Here is a 23,736-nt window from a genome sequence, read left to right as displayed (position 1 = left end):
ATCACAAAAGATTCCTGCCACTTTATTATGGTTGTCTAATGATGTGCTGATCTTCTCGATAAACTTGTTAATTGCATCAATGGTACTTTTGCCATGCTGGAAACCAAATTGGTTTTCTGTAATAATACCATATTTCTCCATAAAATTTCGAATCTGCATAGCAGCAGCATTTTCAAAGATTTTTGATAAGACTGGAAGGAGGGAGATGGGACAATAATTCCCCATATCCTCTCTTGACCCTTTTTTGAGCAATGGTTTTACTTCTGCATACTTCAGCACCTCTGGGAAGCTTCCTTGTTCAAATGATTGGTTTGTTATTTTAGATAGTGGGTGTCCTATTATTTTACACACAAATTTAAGGACTTTTGGTGGTATTCCATCCCAACCTGCAGAATTTTTGTTTTTTAGTTTTAGTATAATTTTTTCTACATCTATTGTTGAAACTGTTTTGAATTTTGTGAGGCATTCAGAATTATGATTTAGTGCAAAGGGACATTTATTTTTCTCATAATCTGCAACATTAACCTCTGGTTTCACTACATTAACATAACGAACAACTCATTGAAGCATTCCGAAATTTGAGCTGGATTTACAGTGATCTCATCTTCAAGCTTAATTGTACTAATTCCATGCCTAGAGGCTTTGATACCTAATTTGTGTTTTACAACTGACCACATTGCCTTTGATTTATTCTTATGTTTTAAGATTAATTTATTATTTGTCATTTGCTTTGCTGCTTTGAAAAATTTCTTAAATGTACTTTTGTATTGTTTAACATATTCAATAAATTAAATTTTTTTTATTATGTATTAGTTACTTATGTAGCTGCCTTTTCTTAGCACTGGAGATTTTTATACCTTTACTGAACCATTTTAATTTTGTAATTTTATTAAAATAAGTTTTTTGTGGAAATATTTCATTGAGAACACTTTAGAAATGCTTCAGAATTTGCTGTGCATGAAATATTTTTATCGAAGTGCCATTCTGTCTCCTTCATCTTATCATGGAATAGAGTCAAAGTTTCTTGGTTGAAGATCCTTTTTACGTAAGCTTTTTTACATGGGATTTCTCTACCTGCTCTGGGTAGCTCAATGAATAATGCTGAATGATCAGAAATTCCTAGATCTAGACAAAATTTATATCCATTTTCAAATTCATAATTCGTTAAAATATTGTCAATGCATGTTGCTGACTGAGCATTTTCTTTTGTAGATTCATAAAAATTTAATTTGAAGCCATAATTTTTTTATTAAGTCTGTAAATTTTGATATCTCACATGTTTCATTCAACACATTGATGTTGAAATCAGCAGCAACTACAATTTTTTTCCTTTTTTCTTTACTGAAGTATTCTAACAAACTCTGAAATTTGCGTAGGAAATGCTCAGTTGTCACCTTCCATGGGATTCTATAAATTGATATTATAACAACATTTAAGTCCTTTAACTCAACACAGCAACCCTCAAAAATACACTCTTCATTAAAACAAGTGAAGTCACATCTTACATGGTAATGTAAATCAGAATGAATGAGTATGCATGAACCTCCTCATGACTTATTTATCCTACAAAAGCTGGTAGCTACCTTGAAGTTTTCAATTTTATTTAAGATTTTTATGGTATCACTACTAAGTCAGTGTTCATTTGAACAAATTACTTTAACATTTAGAAATTCAGATAAAAAAACTTGTAGCTCATCTAACTTAGAGCTTCTGTCACATGAGTATTCAGCACTTAAACCATTTATATTAAAATGCATTATATAGTTACTACTAGGATCATCAATTTTATTTTTTAAAGACCTAATATTTAATAATGAGCCATCCTCACAAAAGGGTAGGTCTGGATTCTTCTGTAGCAGCCCATCAGCTTGTTCACTTGACTTGTACATTTCTTTGTCACTTTGATATTGTGTACTTACATCCATAGTTACATTCTTGATGGCACTGGATCTGGATGGTGCTGAAGTGATTTCCCTGGTGCCAGCTATAAAAAATCACTGTTCGTCTCTGGAGGGAAAGTAAAAGTTTTACAGATTGTACCCTGTCTTATGGGGCTAAAGATCTTCTTGGTCTAGTACCCATTAGAATAGGTAACACACAGAGTAGTTCAATTAATCATGTTATCACAAATTATGGCCACATCATCTCAACAGCTGTTATAAATAGTCATCTCTCAGATCATTTAGGCCAAACACTAGTGTTAAAATGTAATACCAAATTAAAACCAAGAAAAATGTATGAGCACAGGCGAATATTATCTGCAAATAACATTACTACACTAAGACACAGTTTAAGCCAGAAATCATTGGACTCAGTTATGACTACCATTGGGGTCAACAATAAATGGAACATGTTCACAGAAATTGTGACTGAGCACTTAAATACAGCTGTGCCATTAAAAAAGTGACTATCCAGAAAAATCGACCTTCAAAATCAAAACCTGTACCATTAGATTTTAAAACAAAAGATCTGAAGGAAAAAATGGAAAACATGTATAGCTTACACAGACTAACTCAGAGTTACATAAAGAACTCTACAAGCGGTACAAATATAAGTCCCACAAAGAAGTCAGGAGATTAAAATCAGAAAGAATCAGCCAACAGTTATGAGGTTCAGATAATGTTTCAAAGAGTTGCTGGTCAATTGTAAATAAAATCAGAAACAAGGAAACAGAAACTAAAATTAATAATGTACAGTTAAATGTGAATAATGAAAATATCTCTGAACCTCTGATTCTAGTCAGCAATATTTTTAATTATTACTTCATAGATACTGTTGAAAATTATGTTTCTATGAAACAGGATGTACAGCACTCATTTAAGTCCTGTATATCTAATCTCAGATAGTACTGGCTGGGGGATTTTTTTCATTATGTCACATCTGATGACACCTGACATTTGTCTTTAGTGATGCGAGTGTACATTCCAACAGAAGTCAGACATTTAGTTTCTTTCACCTTTATGCACATGCCTGCATGCCGCAATGGAACAGTATTTGCAGAGAGCATGGATTTTCATACAGGATGTTCCTGTGATGGCCGCCAATTCGCATACGTATCTGCGCCAATTTTTGCTATATAGCCGACATCATGGACAAGCAGTCTCCAGTGGAGGACACACACCTGAAGATGGTTGGACAAGATATTTGAGTGAAAATACTGATAAATTAACCATCTTGCTCACTTATTGCATAGCTTGTCCAACCTCTGGATTAGCAATTCCATCACCTCCTTGAAGCAGTATCTCATGTGATTCTTTTGCCAGTGTCCTGAATATTCTATGAGGTTTTGGAATTGCAGCTGGATCATGTTCACTTCTTGCCGCAATGTTTTGACTGGCAACCATCCAGCCATCTTCAGGTGAGTGTCAACTACTGAAGACTGCTAGTTCATAGTGTCATCTTTATAGCAAAAATTGGTGCGGAAATGCATGTGCGTTGGCAGCCATCACAGGAGCAGCCTCTATTGAAATCCCCACCCTCCACAAATATTGTTCCATCTGTGGTGTGCAGGCCACTTTGGCAAAGCTTACATAGGTCAGACAATATGCACAGTACATTGAACATGAGTGCCACACTCTCCGTTCACAGCCAAGTTAAGTTGGCCGTAGCTGAGCATTCTATTGCTACAGGTCACTCTACAGATTATTCTGCCACAAAAATCTTGGCCCCAGCAAGACCCTTTTGGGATTCAGTAATTAAAAAATCTATGCAAACACATGTTGCACAAAAGCTTATAAATTCTGATGGCAGCTTTCAACTGGGCAAGGCTTTGGACGCTGTGCTCTCTTTAATTTCATAATGATATGTCTGCCGAAATCTGACATTTGAATTTAGTAATGTGAGCACACATGCCAACAGAGTGCAGACATGTAGTTTCACCTTCACACATGTGACAGTGCACCACAGATGGAACTGTATTTGTAGAGGGCACAGATTTCGGTAGAGGACACTCCCATGATGGGGGCCAATGCACATGCATTTCCATGCCAGTTTTTGCTATAAAGCTGGCACCATAACCAGCAGTCTCCAGTGGTGGACATTCACTTGAAGATGGCTGGACAGTTGCCAGCCAAAATATAGTGGTAAAAAGTCAATATGATGTGGCTGCAGTCCCAAACCCTAATAGAATAAAGTGTGAATGAATGAAAGAAAAGGAGCAGTTGTACATACATCCAGAGATTGCCTAAGTGTATGATAGAGTATTTAGGTTCTTTAACATATCATGACCTTAGCAGTCTGGTCCTTTTAATCCCACTTTAACATATCAAACTGCTTGCCATCTGGTGCTGGTACTGCACGATGAACCACAGATATATACACATTCCAGCTGTGACATAGTGAAGAGTAGTTGTAGTCCATATTTAACTAAAATTCAGATGGCTTTTCTCATTTAGACTCTTGATGATGCAGGTCTGTAGCATCAAAACTCACATTTTATGTTGCTTTGTGGCTGTGTCTGCCCACTGAGTGACTTCATGTGTTGTTCTGAGAATGCAATTATTCTGGATTGATATTACATATGACAGCACACTAATCCTTGTCATTGACTCTCACAGCTTTTTGATTATATGAAATGATTGATGAACTATTGCAATGATCTTCTAATATGGTCGTTCATTTTATTTCTGGCTCTCAGACAACTTTTAGAGACCACTGAAGATAATATTTATTGCAAATTAAATTTATGATCTAATTTATATTTTTATGCTGTCAATTCTGATTGATAAAGAAGGAGTTCTAAGGGAAACAGAAGAATAAAGCACAACCCATCATATTAAGTGACATCAGTGCAAGGATGGAACAATCTCCAAGTTCCTTGTAAAATAAAATAAACAACTTCATAGCACACAGTTTTGTTATTGTCAGATAACAAAAGTTGCCAGTGGCTGGACACAGAACACTAGTATCTGCAGTATTTTAAACTTCTACTGATTTATAATCAAGGAGCCAAATAATTGTGAAAATTGTCATAAATGACAAAAGGAAACTAAATCACCCATCATAACTAATAACCAGATGCTCAACTGTAATTGACAACTTTAAACTATTGGTCTTCATTGAAATCTGGAGGGGTGTGATTGGAGTACAACCATCAAAACTTGTAGTGTTCATTCAGGAATTGTGTTCTAACTCATTTTATGTCCACTGCCGAATCCTAATTTTTTATCGTATAGTGATTATCTGAATCAAGTAGTTCAGTGGGAGCTTTTGGATGTCTTTTTTGCAAAGCATTTTACAAACTAGGCAGTCACCATCTAAATGAACTGCTTAATAAAACATTGGAAAGTCCAGGTTGGAATATCAACAGTTACAGAAAGGATAGACTGTTACTCACTGTAAAGCTGACAAGTTGAGTTGCAGACAGTCACAAAAGAAAGATTGTTACATTACACACATTCACACAAGCAAGTACAACTCTCACACACGTGACTGCAATGTCTGGCTGCTCAGGCCAGACTGAAACTTAAACTGAAATGCATCAAACAAGAGCGACATTCCATAGTGGAGGGGTGTATGTGGATGTATAGCAGGGTTTAGGAGGAAGGTGGGTGGGGGAGGGGGGAGAGGAAATAGTGCTGCCTGGTGCAACATGCAGTGTCTAGAGGAGGCAGACAAGGTTACCTGGTGCACCATCTGAGAGCTGTGTGGGAGGCAGGAAAGGGAACAAAAAGAAAAGGGGAGTGGAAAGGAGAGGACTAGAGAAGGAGATCAGTGGCTGCATTGGCAGAGAGAAGTGTACAATGAGAGTGAGGGGATGTGAGTTGGGAGGAGGTGATAGGACATATCCTTGATCAGGGCTTTGATTATCTATCATCATGCCCTGAAATGAGGGACATCCTAACCAATATCCTTCCTATCCCTCCTTAAGTGCTATCCCTCCCCCTTCACTGCTCCACCATGGATTGTTGCTCCCTTTGAATGTGTTTCACTTTGTCTAGCATGAATAGCCAGGGATAGTGGTCATGTGCATGTGTGTGTGTGTGTGGTATACTTGCTTGTGTGAATGTGTATGTGTTTTTTATTTTCTGATGAAGATTCTGGCCAAAATCTTGATGTGTAACTACAATGTCAAAACTGCCTCTCTGGTGCCTTTACCTTTCCCAAAAGCCAAACTGGTCTTCATCTAACACATCCTCACTTTTCTTTTCCATTCTTCTGTATATTATTCTTGTCAGTAACTTGGATCCATGAGCTGTTAAGCTGACTGTCTAATAATTCTCATGCTTGGCAGCTCTTGGTGTCTTTGGAATTGTGTAGATGATGTTCTTCTGAAAGTCTGATGGTATATTGCCAGTCTTACACATTCTACACACCACTGTGAATAGTCATTTTGTTGTCACTGCTTCCAATGATTTTAGAAATTATGATGGAGTATTATCCACCCCTTCTGCCTTATTTGATATTAAGTCTCAAGAAACTCTTTTAAATTTTGATTCTAATATTGGATCCCCAATCTCTTCTGTATCAACACCTGTTCCTTCTTCTGTCACATCAGACAAATCTTCCCTCATAGAGGCCTTCAATGTATTCTTTCCACCTAAATGCTCTCTCCTCTGTATTTAACTGTGGAAATCACATTGCTCTCTTAATGTTAGCATCCTTGCTTTTATTTATTTATTTATTTATTTTTGTAAAGCTGAGTCAGTCCTTCCAACAATAATCTCTTTTTCAATTTCTTCACACATTTTATGCAGCCATTTTGTCATAGCTTCCATGCACTTCCTATTTATTTCATTCCTCAGAAACTCATGTTTCTGAATTTCCCTAAAATTTTTTTTCTTACTTCTTTCATCGATCAACTCAAGTGTTTCTTTTGGTATTCATGGTCCTTTCTCAATTACCTTCTTTGTACCTATGTTTTTCTTTCCAGCTACTTTGATTGCACTTTTTAGAGATGTACTTTCCTCTTCAACTGAACTACATACTGAGCTATTCCTTATTGCAGTATCTATAGCCTTAGAGAACTTCAAGTGTATCTCCTCTTTCCTTAGTACTTACGTATCCCACTTCCTTGTGTATTTATTCTTCCTGACTAATCTCTGAAACTTCAGCCTATTTTTCATCACTACTAAATTGTGACCTGAGTTTAAATCTGATCCTGTGTATGCCTTCCAATTCAGTATCTCTCTGACCATGATGTAATCTAACTGAAATCTCCCCATACCTCTTGGCCTTTTCCAAGTGTACCTCAGCCACTTGTGATTCTTCAACAGAGTATTTGTCATTACTAGCTGAAATTTATTGCAGAACACAGTTGTCTTGCTCCTCTCTCTTTCCTAGAACCAAGCCTGTATTCTCCCATAGCCCTTTCTTCTGCTCCTTCCCCGACAACCACAATCAAGTTTTCCAAAACTATTAGATTTTCATCTCTCTTTACATACTGAAATACCTGTTCAATATCATCTCATAATTTATCTGTCTCTTCATCTTCAGCTTGCAACATTGGCATATATACTGGAACTATCATTGTGAGATTTGGTTTTCTGTTGATTCTGATGAGAACAAACCTATCAGTTAACTGTTCACAGTAACTCCCTCTCTGCCCTACCTTCTTATTCATAATGAATCCTACCCCCATTATAGCACTCTCTGCTTCTGTTGATATTACGCTATAAAACAAGGCTGTGTTCTGGCTCCCACACTCTTCTCACTTTACTTCGCAGTTGTTATGAGAGACGCGACCAAAGCCTGTAGTAATCAAATTAGTCTCGACACAAGGACAGACAAAAGTGTCTTCAACATCTCTCGCCTCAGAACAAAAAGTCGCGTAACCAAACTATCCATCTTAGAGATTCTCTACGCGGATGATGTATGCATGATGGCTAATTCTTGCGAAACTCTTCAGACTTACATAAATCTGCTAAATGCCTCCGGCAGAAGATTTGGCTTAGCCATTAGCATCACTAAGATGCAAGTTCTCAAACAGCCACTTAGAGGTCTTAATGCAGATGACTCCAGTATTGAGATAAATAACAAACCCTTGCAAAATGTGTCAAATTTCAAATACCTGGGAAGCCAAATTAGAAGTGACAACAGCCTGACAACGGAAATCGCAGCGCGTATAGCTAGCGCAGCCTCAGCCTTCGGTAAGCTTAATGACTGAGTATGGAAATCACATGATCTCAAACTACAAACAAAAATTGCAGTCTACAAAGCAGTAGTATTATCCACCTTACTCTATGCCTCAGAAACCTGGTGCTGTTACAAAGCTGACATTAAGAAGCTAGATAAATTTCATCTTCGATGTCTGAGATCAATTCTGCGCATCAAATGGGAAGACCGTGTCCCAAACACGGTGATTTTGCGCCGCGTGAAACTGGCTGGTATTGAAGCTTTAATAATGAAACATCAACTGAGATGGAGTGGTCACATAGTACGCATGGATGACAGTAGGCTACCTAAAGCGGTGTTCTACTCGCAGCTCTCGTGCGGGAAGAGGTGGAAAGGTGGTCAACACCTGCGATATAAAGACACCATTAAACGCCACCTTGCAGCCTGTGGCATTCCAAGCAACCGTTGGGAGGAGCTAGCATTGCGCCGATCAGAGTGGCGATCAACTGTACATAAGAGCATCGAACAATTCGAGCAAAAGCGTCTAATGAACCTGGATGCTAAAAGAGAGCTCCGAAAATCTCAGCTCAAGCCTGTCTACACGTATACTTACAACTCTGTTGGTCAACTTCACTGTGCTTCATGCAACAGGATATTCAAAGCGAAATTCGGATTCGCAAGCCACATCCGAGCCTACCGCAACAAGGACAGAGAAGACTGACGGAGTCGCTGTCACCGGACACGGCGAGGAGGACATCATAACCACCTGACCAGAAATTCATTTCTTCTTTCCATTTCACTTCACTGACCCACACTGTATCTAGATTGGCCCTTTGCATTTCCCTTTTCAGATTTTCTACCTTTCCTACCATGTTTGAACTTCCTACATTGGGCTCCCAGCTCATAGAATGTTTTTGTGTCATGGTCACCTCGCCATTGGCAGTTCCCTCCTGGAAATCCAAATGCGGACTAGTCCGGTATCTTTTCCAATGGAGAGATCATCACGACACATTTTCAGTTACTGGCCACATGTCCTGTGGATACACATTATCTGTCTTTAATACATTGGTTTCCATTGTCTTCTGCACCCTCAACCCATTGCTCGTGGCTAATTCTTCCACTTTATGAGCTGTTTCCCGCCCAAGGGCAAGAGAGTGCCCTGAAACTTTACCTGCTCCTTCACCTTCTTTGACAAGGCTACTGGCAGAATGTGGGTGACTTTTAATGTCATAAGTGTTTGGCTGCTAATGCTAATGAATTTTATTCAAGGTCTAAGTGGTGGTGGGGTTCAAAACTGGGACCGAGGATATTTTGATTACTAATGAAAGACGCTACCGCTAGACAACTAGTGCAGGCTACCACTGACAGAAAGGGCACCCCTGGCCAAGATAAGTCTACTAGTATCAAACATAGGGCTTCATTTGAGGAAGAAGTTTCTGAGAATGTATGTTTGGTGCACAACATTATATGATAGTGATAATGGACTGTGGCAAAATTGGAACAGAAGAGAATCAAAGCATTTGAGATTTGGCGCTACAGAAAAACGTTAAAAATTAGGTAGACTGATAAGGTAAGAAATGACGAGGTTCTCTGGAGATTCAGGAAGGAAAGGAATATATGGAAAACACCAAAAAAAGAAAGGACAAGATGGTAGGACATGTGTTAAGACATCAGAGAACAACTTCCACGGTGCTAGAGGGAGCTTCAGACAGAAAAGGGAAGGGGGGGGGGGAGGCAGGGGTTACAGAAAACTGGTTGAATCCTAAAATTGTTAGCAGTGAGATTTTTGGGGAAAATTTAATTGTATATTGAAAGAATAAGATAATGAGAAATGGAGTTGGTGTATCTGTAACAGTAGAGAAGAAATTCAAATACACCAAGATAGTAATTGAAGTTACATGTGAAACTGTCTGGACAGGATTCAGTATTGGTGGTGGGCATAAAATGATGATTAGATCTCCTGATGTAACAGGAAACTATATAGAAAGCCTCAGTTCCTCTGTATGTAAGTTTCTCAGTCATGCTATAATCATTGGTGGAGACTTTAATCACCCACCAATCAATTGGGAAAATTACAGTTTTGTTAATGGTGGACACAATAAGATGTCTTGTGAAACATTACTAAATGACTTCTCTGAAAACTACCTATACATATAGTTCTGAGCCCCACTCGTGATGGAAATGTGTTGGATCTAAAGACAACAAATAGGCCTGACTTCTTTGAGGATGTCCATATCGAAACTGGTATCAGACATCATGATGCAGTTATGGCAACAATGGTTACCAAAGTACAAAGGACAACTAAAACAAGCAGAAGCATATACATGTTCAGTAAACTAGATAAAAAATCAGTAATGTTATTTCTCAGTGAGGAACTTGAAACTTTCAGCATAGGGCAGGAGCATGTAGAGGACTTACAGCTCAAGTTTTAGACAATAGTTTACCATGCACTGGACATATATGTATGCAGTAGAATAGTTCATAATGGGAGGGACCCTCCATGGTATGCAGTCACTTTATAGAAACTTCTAAGGAAACAGAGACTACTGTATGGCAGGTGTAAAACAAAGCATAGGACAATAGACAGAGAGATGCTGAATGAAAGAGGGCAATGTATGAAGCCCTCAATGACTGCTGAAGCAGAATATTGTGAAATGATCTTTCACAAGACCCAAAGAAATTTGGGTCCTGTGTATAGGCTGTTAGGGGCACTGAAGTTAGTGTCCAGTCCCTAGCAACGTGTGGTATGAAGTGAAATTTGTTACTGCACTAAGAACATTTTGGTAGGGAGAACACAACATGTTATCTTGGATTGAGAGTCATTGTCATATGTAGAAGCAACTTCAGTGTACCCCAGGAAATTGTGTTATGACCCATGCTGTTTATATTGTGTATTAATGACCTTGCAGATGATGCAGTTATCTATAATGAAGGACTGTCTGAAAGAAGCTGCATAAATATTCAGACAGTTCCTCATAAGATTTCAAAGTGGTGCAAAGATTGGGAACTTGCTTTAAATGTTGAGGAATGTAAAATGGAAAAACATAGTATCCTATGACTATGATATCAATGAGTCACAGTTGTAAATGGTAAACTCTTACAAATTCCTTCGTGTAACACTTTGTAGGGATGTGAAATGGAATGTTCACATAGGTTCAGTTGTGTATAAAGCAGGTGGTAGACTTCACTTTATTGGTAGAATACTGAGAAAATGCAAACAGTCTACAAAGGAGATTGCTTAAAAAACACTCAAGCAACCCATTTCCAAATATTGCTTGACCAGACAGGATATTGTACGTATACAGAGAACAGCAGCATGAATGGCCACAAATTTGTTTGACCCATGGGAAAGTGTTACAGAGATGCTGAAGAAACAGAACTGACAGACTCTTAAAGATAGACGTAAACTGTCTCAAAAAGCCTGCCTGGCTAGCTGCACAGTCTAATGCACTGCTTCCCAAGTGAGAAGGCATGCTGGTCCCCAGCATGAATCGGCCCAGTGGATTTGTGTCATGGTCCAGTGTGCTGACCAGCCTGTGGAAGGTTTTCAAGGTGGTTTTCCATCTGCCTCAGAGAAAGTGGCATGGTTCTCCTTATTCCACCTCAGTTACACTATGTCAGTGATTTCTGTGCAAACACTGCCTCCACGTACGCGTAAATCGTAATTACTCTACCATTTGTGGTTACACTCATCTGGCTTGAGACACTCCCGGTGGGAGAATGGGCGAGGGGGGGGGGGGGGGCATCCACTGGGGGCTGGACTGCACTATAACCCAGAGTTTGGTGTAGGGGGGTGACGGTGAGATGGATGGACTGGTGTGGCCTGTTGTGGGAAGTGGACCTCTGAGGGCTATGATGGGATGAAGCTTCTCCACCGTTTCTAGGTCCTCAGTTCATTACCCAATACAATACAATCCTGAGGAAGTCTAGTAACAAAGTTTCAAGAACTGGCTTTAAATGATGAATCTATGAATATATCACAACCTCCTATGGATTGCTCACATAATGGTTATGTTGAGAAGATTAGAGTAATTACAGCAGACACAGAGGCATTCAAATAGTCATTCTTCCTGTGCTCCATATGTGAATGGAGTCGGAAGAAACCCTAAAAACTGATACAATGGGATGTACCCTCTGCCATGCATTTCACAGTGATTTTCAGAGTACAGATTTTGATGAAGATGTAGATGAAGGTGGCACTAGTTATGTAGAGATAAAGAAGCTGCCACAGGATAGACTAATATGGAGAGACGCATCAAACCAGTCTACAGGCTGAAGACAATAATAATAATAATAATAATAATAATAATAATAATAATAATACCACACAATATCCACCAGTACATAAATACAATACAGCTACATCCAAACTTATATATACAATTACAGAAATCCGTAATTATTGATACATGTTCTATCACCCGAAAGTTCCTAAATGCAATATAACATATACCGTACAGTTAAAAGGAAGTGACGCTTGATCAAGGTCCGCGTCACATCCCATTTTTAACCAGACTTAACGTCTGAGAAAGTAAAGAAATAATAATAATAAGTTTTACTATTATTATAATATTATATTATAATGGAGTCTTGAATGTTGGCATGTTAGAAAAGGAGAACACAGAAATATGCAATAGCGACAGTGACAAAAGTAAGTAATTAGGGTTATTCAGAGTAATCACATAATTTCTTACTGTCACTGGGCAGTCCAGAGGCTTAATTCTGGAAAGTTCCATTGTGAAAAAAACACTGGCCACTGCTGGTGGTACAGGATACATCATGTTAGGTACACTCCACTTCACCTAGAAAGAAAAAAGAGAATTTTAATTGGTTTGTGCTTCTGAACCTTAACTTTATGAAGATGTTTGCAATAGTTAAAATAATTCACAGTAGTAGAAGCAGAAGTAGAAGTTTATTGTCTCATAACATATAATTTCAAGCCATTGACTTAAAAGTACAGGAGACTCATCAAAACACAAAAACTGGTTTACAGTTTTCCTTATAATACTAGTAATATAATATATGGTACTGAATAATTACTTAATTAAGCAATTAATAATTTTTCTTAAAAAGTAACACACTTTTAAGATTAACAGTTCTTATGCAAGCCATATTCTTTCCAACGAGAGTGCAAGAGAACAGTAGAACAACCATAGACAACATTTTTGTTCATTCCTCATTACTAGAAGGGCATTCTGTTAGCAAAAAAGTGAATGGCCTTTCAGATCATGATGCACAAGTTTTAACTCTAAAAGATTTTTGTGCTGCAACTCATGTTGCTGGTCCAGTTGCTGTAGAGACCTTTGTAAACCTTATCAAGGAACAAGTGTGGCAAGATGATTATAGTGCTGATAGAGTAGATGATAAATATAATGCTTTCCTCAAGACTTTTCTTGTGCTCTTTGAAAGTTGCTTTCCATTAGAACATTCACAACAGGGTACTAGCACAAGCAGGCAGCCTGGGTGGCTGACTAGAGGGATAAGAATATCCTGTAGAACAGAATGGCAATTATATCAAAACGTTAGAAACAGTCAAAATCTAAATGCTGCAGCCCATTACAAACAGTATTGTAAGGTGCTTAAAAAAGTTATTAGGAAGGCAAAAAGTATGTGGTATGCAGATAGAATAGCTAAGTCTCAGGATAAAATTAAAACCATATGGTCAGTCGTAAAGGAAGTGGCTGGTCTGCAGAGACAGGTCGAGGACATAGAATCAGTGTGCAGTGGGAATGTCCATGTTACTGCTAAGTTGCATATATGTGCAGTATTTAATAATCACTTTCTGAATATAGCAGGTGAACTAAATAGAAACCTAGTCCCAACAGGGAATCATAGAGTGCTCTTAGAAAAAAGTGTTCCGAGACTGTTACCTGAAATGCTCCTCCATGATACTGACAAGAGGGAGATTGAGTTAATAATTAAATCACTAAAGACCAAGAACTCTCATGGATATGACGGGGTATCTAGCAGAATACTGAAGTATTGTGCTATGTATGTTAGCCCAGTACTTAGCCATACTCGGTAGTGAAGCCACTTTATAAAAAGGGAGACAGGAATAATGTTGACAATTATAGCCCTATTTCTATGCCATCGGTGTTTGCTAAAATTATCGAGAAGGTTGTATATACAAGGTTACGGGAGCATTTAAATTCACGTAGTTTGCTGTCAAATGTACAGTTTGGTTTTAGAAATGGTTTAACAACTGAAAATGCTATATTCTCTTTTCTCTCTGAGGTTTTGGATGGATTAAATAAAAGGTTACGAATGCTAGGTGTTTTCTTTGATTTAACAAAGGCTTTTGACTGTGTTGACCACAAAATATTACTGCAGAAGTTGGACCATTATGGAGTAAGGGGAGGAGCTTACAATTGGTTCGCCTCTTACTTTAAGAACAGAAAGCAGAAGGTAATTCTCCGCAATATTGAGAGTGGTAGTGATGTTCAGCCCCAATGGGGCACTGTTAAGTGGGGCGTTCCCCAAGGGTCGGTGCTGGGGCCACTGCTGTTTCTTATTTATATAAATGATATGCCTTCTAGTATTACAGGTGATTCAAAAAATATTTCTGTTTGCTGATGACACCAGCTTGGTAGAGAAGGATCTTGTGTGTAATATTGAAACATTACCAAATAATGTAGTTCATGAAATAAGTTCGTGGTTTGTGGAAAATAATTCGATGCTAAATCAAGTAAGACTCAGTTTTTACAGTTTCTAACTAACAATTCAACAAGAACTGGTATTTTGATCAGACAGAATGGGAATATTATAAGTGAGATGGAACAGTTCAATTTCCTAGGTGTTTGGACAGATAGTAAGCTGTTGTGGAAAGCCCATGTTCAGGATCTTGTTCAGAAACTAAATGCTACTTTATTTACCATTAGAACAGTATCTGAAATAAGTGACAGTTCAACATGAAAAGTAGTCTACTTTGCATATTTTCCTACGCTTATGTCATATGGTATTATTTTTTGGGGTAATTCTTCTGATTCAAAAAGGGTATTTTTGGCTCAAAAACGGGCTGTTCGAGGTATATGTGGTGTAAGTTCGAGAACCTCTTGTCGACCCCTATTCAATAGTCTGGGAATTCTGATATTGCCCTCACAGTATATATTTTCTTTAATGTCGTTTGTTGTTAGCAATATTAGCTTATTCCCAAGAGTTAGTAGCTTTCACTCAGTTAATACTAGGCAGAAATCAAATCTGCATGTGGAATGCAATTCCCTGACTCTTGCGCAGAAAGGAGTGCACTATTCTGCTGCATCAATTTTCAATAAGCTACCACAAGAATTCAAAAATCTTAGCAGTAGCCCAAACGCTTTTAAGTCCAAACTGAAGAGTTTCCTCATGGCTCACTCCTTCTATTCTGTCAAGGAGCTCCTGGAAGAGCTGAAAAATTAAGCAGATTCCGGTGTTACGTTGTTGATTTTCTTTATTTCGTATATTGACTCGTTCCATGACAATGGAGACTTCTCCTTAATTTGGTCCCATGGAACAATAAATAAATAAAATAAATAAATAAAAAATACTTGTTCTCTCCTGCTCAAATTTTCAGGTTGTCATTTATGAATTCTTCCACTGAATAGTAACATTTCTGCACTAGTTTCTCATATAAGCATTTTTTCAGTGTTTCTAAATTTATGCTGAGCAGTTTTCTTCCTTTCACTTTGTTTTAAATTTTCATACCCATATAATGTGGAATTTGAGCATAAAGTTTTAAACAGCGGGTGGGCAGCATAAAATTATTTTGATTTGTGGTGTTGTAATCATGCTGTAAATGATTTGCTACAAATAAATAAGGGTTATTGTGTACAAAGATAATCAGCTCATATATGTATAGTGAGGGAACGCTTAGTATACTCAGATTTTTTAGGAGTGCATGACACAATTTTCTTCGCCCTACATTGTGCATATTTCTAATGATGGTTTTCTGAAGTTTTAGTATTTCACACGTATAGCTTGAGTCACCCCAAAACACAATTCCATACTTTATTACTGACTCAAAGTAGCTATTATATACTACTTTTCAGCTTACAAGTAATAGGAAAAGGAGGATATAAACTGAAGCCAAGAAGTTATCATATATTTTACTCTCTGAATTTGTTTTACCATTTTGACACCTTGGTACACTGAAGGCCCAATTGCCATTAGTCAGCCACTCTCCATGAAATTTTGTCCTATCTTTAGTAGAAAAAACAAGACTGTGTGTGGTGTATCAATCTTCACTATAAAAGCAAATAATTTCAGTGTTACTGGGGTACAGAAAATACAGCAATTACTGTTGTGTACAGGCCACCTGGGACATGTATGGATAACTTTTTTTAAAATCTGTCTGACTTGCTGATATACTGTGTATATAATAACAGGGGATATAAATATAAGACTTATTAACTAATCATGCCAATCCCAAAAAGCTATACCCCCTACTCAATGAATTCAATCTGGCCCCACTTATCCATGAGCCAACCAGAAAAACTGGCAACAGCAAAACATGTCTGGATAACATAATAACAAACATGACCCATTTTTCCCACAGTACATCTGTTCTAAAGCTAGCCATCTCTGATCATCATGCAGTAAAGTTTCAGTTGGAGGCAAATAAGATGCCCTTTGCCACTAAAAAAACTATATGTAAGCAAACTATTTATGTATAACAATAACAGCAACAGACTGAACTGCACGTTAGACCACATATTGTGGTTTGAGAATGATAGCTTTTCCTACAATAGCTTTGCTGCTGGTTTCTGCTACTGTTCTGATGCCACATGCTGAGTTGTAACCATAGAAGTTAAACAAACAAAATACACTCCTGGAAATGGAAAAAAGAACACATTGACACCGGTGTGTCAGACCCACCATACTTGCTCCGGACACTGCGAGAGGGCTGTACAAGCAATGATCACACGCACGGCACAACGGACACACCAGCAACCGCGGTGTTGGCCGTCAAATGGCGCTAGCTGCGCAACATTTGTGCATCGCCGCCGTCAGTGTCAGCCAGTTTGCCGTGGCATACGGAGCTCCATTGCAGTCTTTAACACTGGTAGCATGCCGCGACAGCGTGTACGTGAACCGTATGTGCAGTTGACGGACTTTGAGCCAGGGCGTATAGTGGGCATGCGGGAGGCCGGGTGGACGTACCGCCGAATTGCTCAACACGTGGGGCGTGAGGTCTCCACAGTACATCGATGTTGTCGCCAGTGGTTGGCGGAAGGTGCACGTTCCCGTCGACCTGGGACCGGACCGCAGCGACGCACGGATGCATGCCAAGACCGTAGGATCCTACGCAGTGCCGTAGGGGACCGCACCGCCACTTCCCAGCAAATTAGGGACACTGTTGCTCCTGGGGTATCGGCGAGGACCATTTGCAACCGTCTCCATGAAGCTGGGCTACGGTCCCGCACACCGTTAGGCCGTCTTCCGCTCACGCCCCAACATCGTGCAGCCCGCCTCCAGTGGTGTCGTGACAGGTGTGAATGGAGGGACGAATGGAGACGTGTCGTCTTCAGCGATGAGAGTCGCTTCTGCCTTGGTGCCAATGATGGTCGTATGCGTGTTTTGCGCCGTGCAGGTGAGCGCCACAATCAGGACTGCATACGACCGAGGCACACAGGGCCAACACCCGGCATCATGGTGTGGGGAGCGATCTCCTACACTGGCCGTACACCACTGATGATCGTCGAGGGGACACTGAATAGTGCACGGTACATCCAAACTGTCATCGAACCCATCGTTCTACCATTCCTAGAACGGCAAGGGAACTTGCTGTTCCAACAGGACAATGCACGTCCGCATGTATCCTGTGCCACCCAACGTTCTCTAGAAGGTGTAAGTCAACTACCCTGGCCAGCAAGATCTCCGGAACTGTCCCCCATTGAGCATGTTTGGGACTGGATGAAGCGTCGTCTCACACGGTCTGCACGTCCAGCACGAACGCTGGTCCAACTGAGGCGCCAGGTGGAAATGGCATGGCAAGCCGTTCCACAGGACTACATCCAGCATCTCTACAATCATCTCCATGGGAGAATAGCAGCCTGCATTGCTGCGAAAGGTGGATATACACTGTACTAGTGCCGACATTGTGCATGCTCTGTTGCCTGTGTCTATGTGCCTGTGGTTCTGTCAGTGTGATCATGTGATGTATCTGACCCCAGGAATGTGTCAACAAAGTTTCCCCTTCCTGGGACAATGAATTCATGGTGTTCTTATTTCAATTTCCAGGAGTGTATATAAAGAAAAGTTTGATTGTGGTCTTCAGTCTTGAGACTGGTTTGATGCAGCTCTCCATGCTACTCTATCCTGTGCAAGCTTTTTCATCTCCCAGTACCTACTGCAACCTACATCCTTCTGAATCTGCTTAGTGTATTGATCTCTTGGTCTCCCTCTACGATTTTTACCCTCCACGCTGCCCTCCAATGCTAAATTTGTGATCCCTTGATGCCTCAGAACATGTCCTACCAACCGATCCCTTCTTCTAGTCAAATTGTGCCACAAACTTCTGCTCTCCCCAATCCTATTCAATACCTCCTCATTAGTTACGTGATCTACCCACCTTATCTTCAGCATTCTTCTGTAGCACCACATTTCAAAAGCTTCTATTCTCTTCCTGTCCAAACTGGTTATCGTCCATGTTTCACTTCCATACATGGCTACACTCCATACAAATACTTTCAGAAATGACTTCTTGACACTTAAATCTATACTCGATGTTAACAAATTTCTCTTCTTCAGAAACGATTTACTTGCCATTGCCAGTCTACATTTTATATCCTCTCTACTTCAACCATCATCAGTTATTTTACTCCCTAAATAGCAAAACTCCTTTACTACTTTAAGTGTCTCATTTCCTAATCTAATCCCCTCAGCATCACCTGATTTAATTCGACTACATTCCATTATCCTCGTTTGGCTTTTGTTGATGTTCATCTTATATCCCCCTTTCAAGACACTGTCCATTCCGTTCAACTGCTCTTCCAAGTCCTTTGCTGTCTCTGACAGAATTACAATGTCATCGGCGAACCTCAAAGTTTTTATTTCTTCTCCATGAATTTTAATACCTACTCCAAATTTTTCTTTTGTTTCCTTTACTGCTTGCTCACTATACAGATTGAATAACATCGGGGAGAGGCTACAATCTTGTCTCACTCCTTTTCCAACCACTGCTTCCCTTTCATGCCCCTCGACTCTTATAACTGCCATCTGGTTTCTGTACAATTTGTAAATAGCCTTTCGCTCCCTGTATTTTACCCCTGCCACCTTCAGAATTTGAAAGAGAGTATTCCAGTTAACGTTGTCAAAAGCTTGCTCTAAGTCTACAAATGCTAGAAACGTAAGTTTGCCTTTTCTTAATCTTTCTTCTAAGATAAGTCGTAAGGTTAGTATTGCCTCACATGTTCCAACATTTCTACGGAATCCAAACTGATCTACCCCAAGGTCCGCTTCTACCAGTTTTTCCATTCGTCTGTAAAGAATTCGCGTTAGTATTTTGCAGCCGTGACTTATTAAACTGATAGTTCGGTAATTTTCACATCTGTCAACACCTGCTTTCTTTGGGATTGGAATTATTATATTCTTTTTGAAGTCTGTGGGTATTTCGCCTGTCTCATACATCTTGCTCACCAGATGGAAGAGTTTTGTCATGACTGGCTCTCCCAAGGCCATCAGTAGTTCTAATGGAATGTTGTCTACTCCCGGGGCCTTGTTTCAACTCAGGTCTTTCAGTGCTCTGTCAAACTCTTCACGCAGTATCTTATCTCCCATTTCATCTTCATCTACATCCTCTTCCATTTCCATAATATTGTCCTCAAGTACATTGCCCTTGTATAAACCCTCTACATACTCCTTCCACCTTTCTGCCTTTCCTTCTTTGCTTAGAACTGGGTTGCCATCTGAGCTCTTGATATTCATACAAGTGGTTCTCTTCGCTCCAAAGGTCTCTTTAATTTTCCTGTAGGCAGTATCTATCTTACCCCTAGTGAGACAAGCCTCTACATCCTTACATTTGTCCTCTAGCCATCCGTGCTTAGCCATTTTGCACTTCCTGTCGATCTCATTTTTGAGATGTTTGTATTCCTTTTTGCCTGCTTCATTTACTGCATTTTTATATTTTCTCCTTTCATCAATTAAATTCAATATTTCTTCTGTTATGCAAGGATTTCTATTAGCCCTCGTCTTTTTACCTACTTGATCCTCTGCTGCCTTCACTACTTCATCCCTCAGAGCTACACATTCTTCTTCTACTGTATTTCTTTCCCCCATTCCTGTCAATTGTTCCCTTATGCTTTCCCTGAAACTCTGTACAACCTCTGGTTCAGTCAGTTTATCCAGGTCCCATCTCCTTAAATTCCCGCCTTTTTGCAGTTTCTTCAGTTTCAATCTGCAGTTCATAACCAATATATTGTGGTCAGAATCCACATCTGCCCCTGGAAATGTCTTACAATTTAAAACCTGGTTCCTAAATCTCTGTCTTAGCATTATGTAATCTATCTGATACCTTTTAGTATCTCCAGGATTCTTCCAGGTATACAACCTTCTTTCATGATTCTTGATCCAAGTGTTAGCTATGATTAAGTTATGCTCTGTGCAAAATTCTACAAGGCGGCTTCCTCTTTCATTTCTTCCCCCCAATCCATATTCACCTACTATGTTTCCTTCTCTCCCTTTTCCTACTGACGAATTCCAGTCACCCATGACTATTAAATTTTCGTCTCCCTTCACTACCTGAATAATTTCTTGTATCTCGTCATACATTTCATCAATTTCTTCATTATCTGCAGAGCTAGTTGGCATATAAACTTGTACTACTGTAGTAGACATGGGCTTTGTGTCTATCCTGGCCACAATAATGCATTCACTATGCTGTTTTTAGTAGCTAACCCGCACTCCTATTTTTTTATTCATTATTGAACCTACTCCTGCATTACCCCTATTTGATTTTGTATTTATAACCCTGTAATCACCTGACCAAAAGTCTTGTTCCTCCTGCCACCAAACTTCACTAATTCCCACTATATCTAACTGTAACCTATCCATTTCCCTTTTTAAATTTTCTAACCTACCTGTCCGATTAAGGGATCTGACATTCCACGCTCCAATCTGTAGAATGCCAATTTTCTTTCTCCTGATAACGACGCCCTCTTGAGTAGTCCCCGCCCAGAGATCCGAATGGGGGACTACTTTACCTCCGGAATATTTTACCCAAGAGGACGCCATCATCATTTAATCATACAGTAAAGGTGCATGTCCTCGGGAACAATTACGGCTGTAGTTTCCCCTTGCTTTCAACCGTTCGCAGTACCAGCACAGCAAGGCCGTTTTGGTTAATGTTACAAGGCCAGATCAGTCAATCATCCAGACTGTTGCCCTTGCAACTACTGAAAAGGCTGCTGCCCCTCTTCAGGAACCACATGTTTGTCTGGCCTCTCAACAGATACCCCTCCGTTGTGGTTGCACCTATGGTACGGCCATCTGTATCGCTGAGGCACGCAAGCCTCCCAACCAACGGCAAGGTCCATGGTTCATGGGGGGTAAAAAAGTATCTGCATAAATAATTATGTCAGTGAAGCAAGGGTAAAATTAAAATTACATCATAACACAATCCTGAATAACAGAGAAAATCTCTCAAGCTAAAGGAGCCTTTCAAAATTTATCAATAATACTATAAAGATTTATTAATACAAACCAGGAGCAACTATGCTGCAAACAAGCTTCAAGCTTCGTATGGTGTTGCTACTGGAATCTGGGGAGTGATAAACAGTTATAGAACAGCCAAAGACAAACTCTGTATGTACTTTATTGTTGACTATATTGGAATGGTTGTAAAAGACCAATGTGAAACTGAAAATATTTTCAATGAATATTTTTCTCCAATAGGGGAAACTATAAGTGACTAACACAATAGCCTACATTATAATTTTAAAAGCAGACCTTCTGAGCATAGCATATATCTAGCCCCCAAAAATTGTGTAGGAAATGTGATACTAGCTGGTACATGAAGTGTGGCAGACTTTATTTGCTGGACAGAATTACATCATGGTCTACACCGATCACTCGTTGAACACATACTAAACTGTCACAGGTATTATCGTTCATTCTACTGCACAGGACAATGGTGTTTATTTTGTCAGTCAGAAGCAATGTCATCAGTATGTCACCCAAACTCCACCTACCAAGGGTTACTCAGATTTTTAGGCATCATAAATTTCCACAGAAGACACACCCCAGATGCAGCTGAGACTCTCATTCTTCTGACTGGAGTCCTCTGTGAGAAGAATACTGCAGGAAAATGCCACCTTCAATGGACACATCGTATGCAGCCAGCCTTAGATCAAATCAAAGATAACTTACTGCATGTGACTACACTCGCTCATCCATCTTCCAACATCCACCTTAATATAACAGCGGATGCGAGTGACCTTGCTATTGGAGCCATGTTACAACAGGATGTTCCTCAGTTCTGTGGTTTTTCTCTTGCGAACTCTCAGATATGCAGCATAAGTGGTCAACCTCTGACCATGAGCTACTAGCCATAGTTGCTACTATTGAGAAGAGATAGAGGGCAGACCTCTTACTGTTTATGCAGATCACCATCCCCTAGTTGACATGTTACAGACCACTGTAAGAAATGTGATACCAGCAGGAGAGTAATCAACAGTACACGAAATGTGGTAGACAGATCCCCACTTTACTTGTTGGATGAATTTACATTGTGGTCTACACTGTGGTACACAGATCCCCACTTTACTTGTTGGACAAATTTACGTTGTTGTCTACACTGATCAGAGGTTTGACACATACCTCCATCACAGGTATTATTGGTTGGCTCGTTCATTTAAAGGGGGGAGGGGGGGAGGACTAAAATACTGCTTGGTCATCAGTCCCTAGTTGCTACAAAACAAGTCCATGGGGGAGAGAATAAAACAAACAAGACTTACCATACAAAACTCGGAGAAATGAAAAACCACAAGAACTACAGAATGGCAACAAGCAGTACAAACCAACAAAAGAAGTCAAGAAAGCCACAGATAGACCCAAGAAACAGGTAGAAAGGATTAAAACAGTAGAGCAGACGACTGTGGCTGTCTGATCATGTGAGCAAAAAAGGACAAGCCAGCCACTTTGCAACACATTGAAACCTCCATCCTAAAAGCACTAGGGTAGATAAATAACATGGATTGAGAAAGGACATGCACTAAAACTTAGATGGAATGATAAAACCCACTCACACATAAAATGTAAAACTAAATCAGCCAATGAGGTATTGTCAGCTAAAAATAATGGTAACAAGTCTGATAACTGAAAATTCCATCACAGGACAGCTAAAACAGGACAGTGCAAGAGAATGTGGAACTTTTTCAACTGGCTGCTGCACCAATACTGGGGTGGTTCTTCACAATGGAGGAGATAGCCATGGGTCAGTGAAGTGTGGCCTTTGCAGAGCTGGTAGAGGACCACAGAGTCCCTGCAAGAGACCGGCATGCAGGACTACCACACATTCATAGTCTCCTTTATGGCACGCAGTTTATTGGGAATACCTAGACAATGCCCTTCTGTATTCCAAATCCCTAAAAACCTCATGGTGTAATACCGAGTGCAGGTCCAGATGAACAGTATGATGCTAACAGAAGTGCAGGATGCACGACTTTGTGGCTGAAAACTGGAAGCCATGGGTTAGAGCCCATGTGTTCACCT

The 23,736-nt window shown here is 39.7% G+C and overlaps 1 protein-coding gene across 1 annotated transcript in view; it reads right to left on the bottom strand.

Annotated features, from left to right (window-relative positions):
- LOC126484710 (A-kinase anchor protein 14-like) overlaps positions 1 to 23,736 on the bottom strand; it is a 101,210-nt gene that overhangs the window by 14,697 nt on the left and 62,777 nt on the right. Inside the window, exon 2 of the mRNA XM_050108306.1 lies at positions 12,747 to 12,854. Within this exon, the coding sequence (XP_049964263.1) occupies positions 12,747 to 12,854 (108 nt within the window). The remainder of the gene's footprint in view (positions 1 to 12,746; positions 12,855 to 23,736) is intronic.

The sequence above is a fragment of the Schistocerca serialis genome, chromosome 6, assembly GCF_023864345.2.
Source record: "Schistocerca serialis cubense isolate TAMUIC-IGC-003099 chromosome 6, iqSchSeri2.2, whole genome shotgun sequence".
NCBI lineage: Eukaryota > Metazoa > Arthropoda > Insecta > Orthoptera > Acrididae > Schistocerca > Schistocerca serialis.
This window is presented reverse-complemented; position numbering and strand designations above follow the sequence as displayed.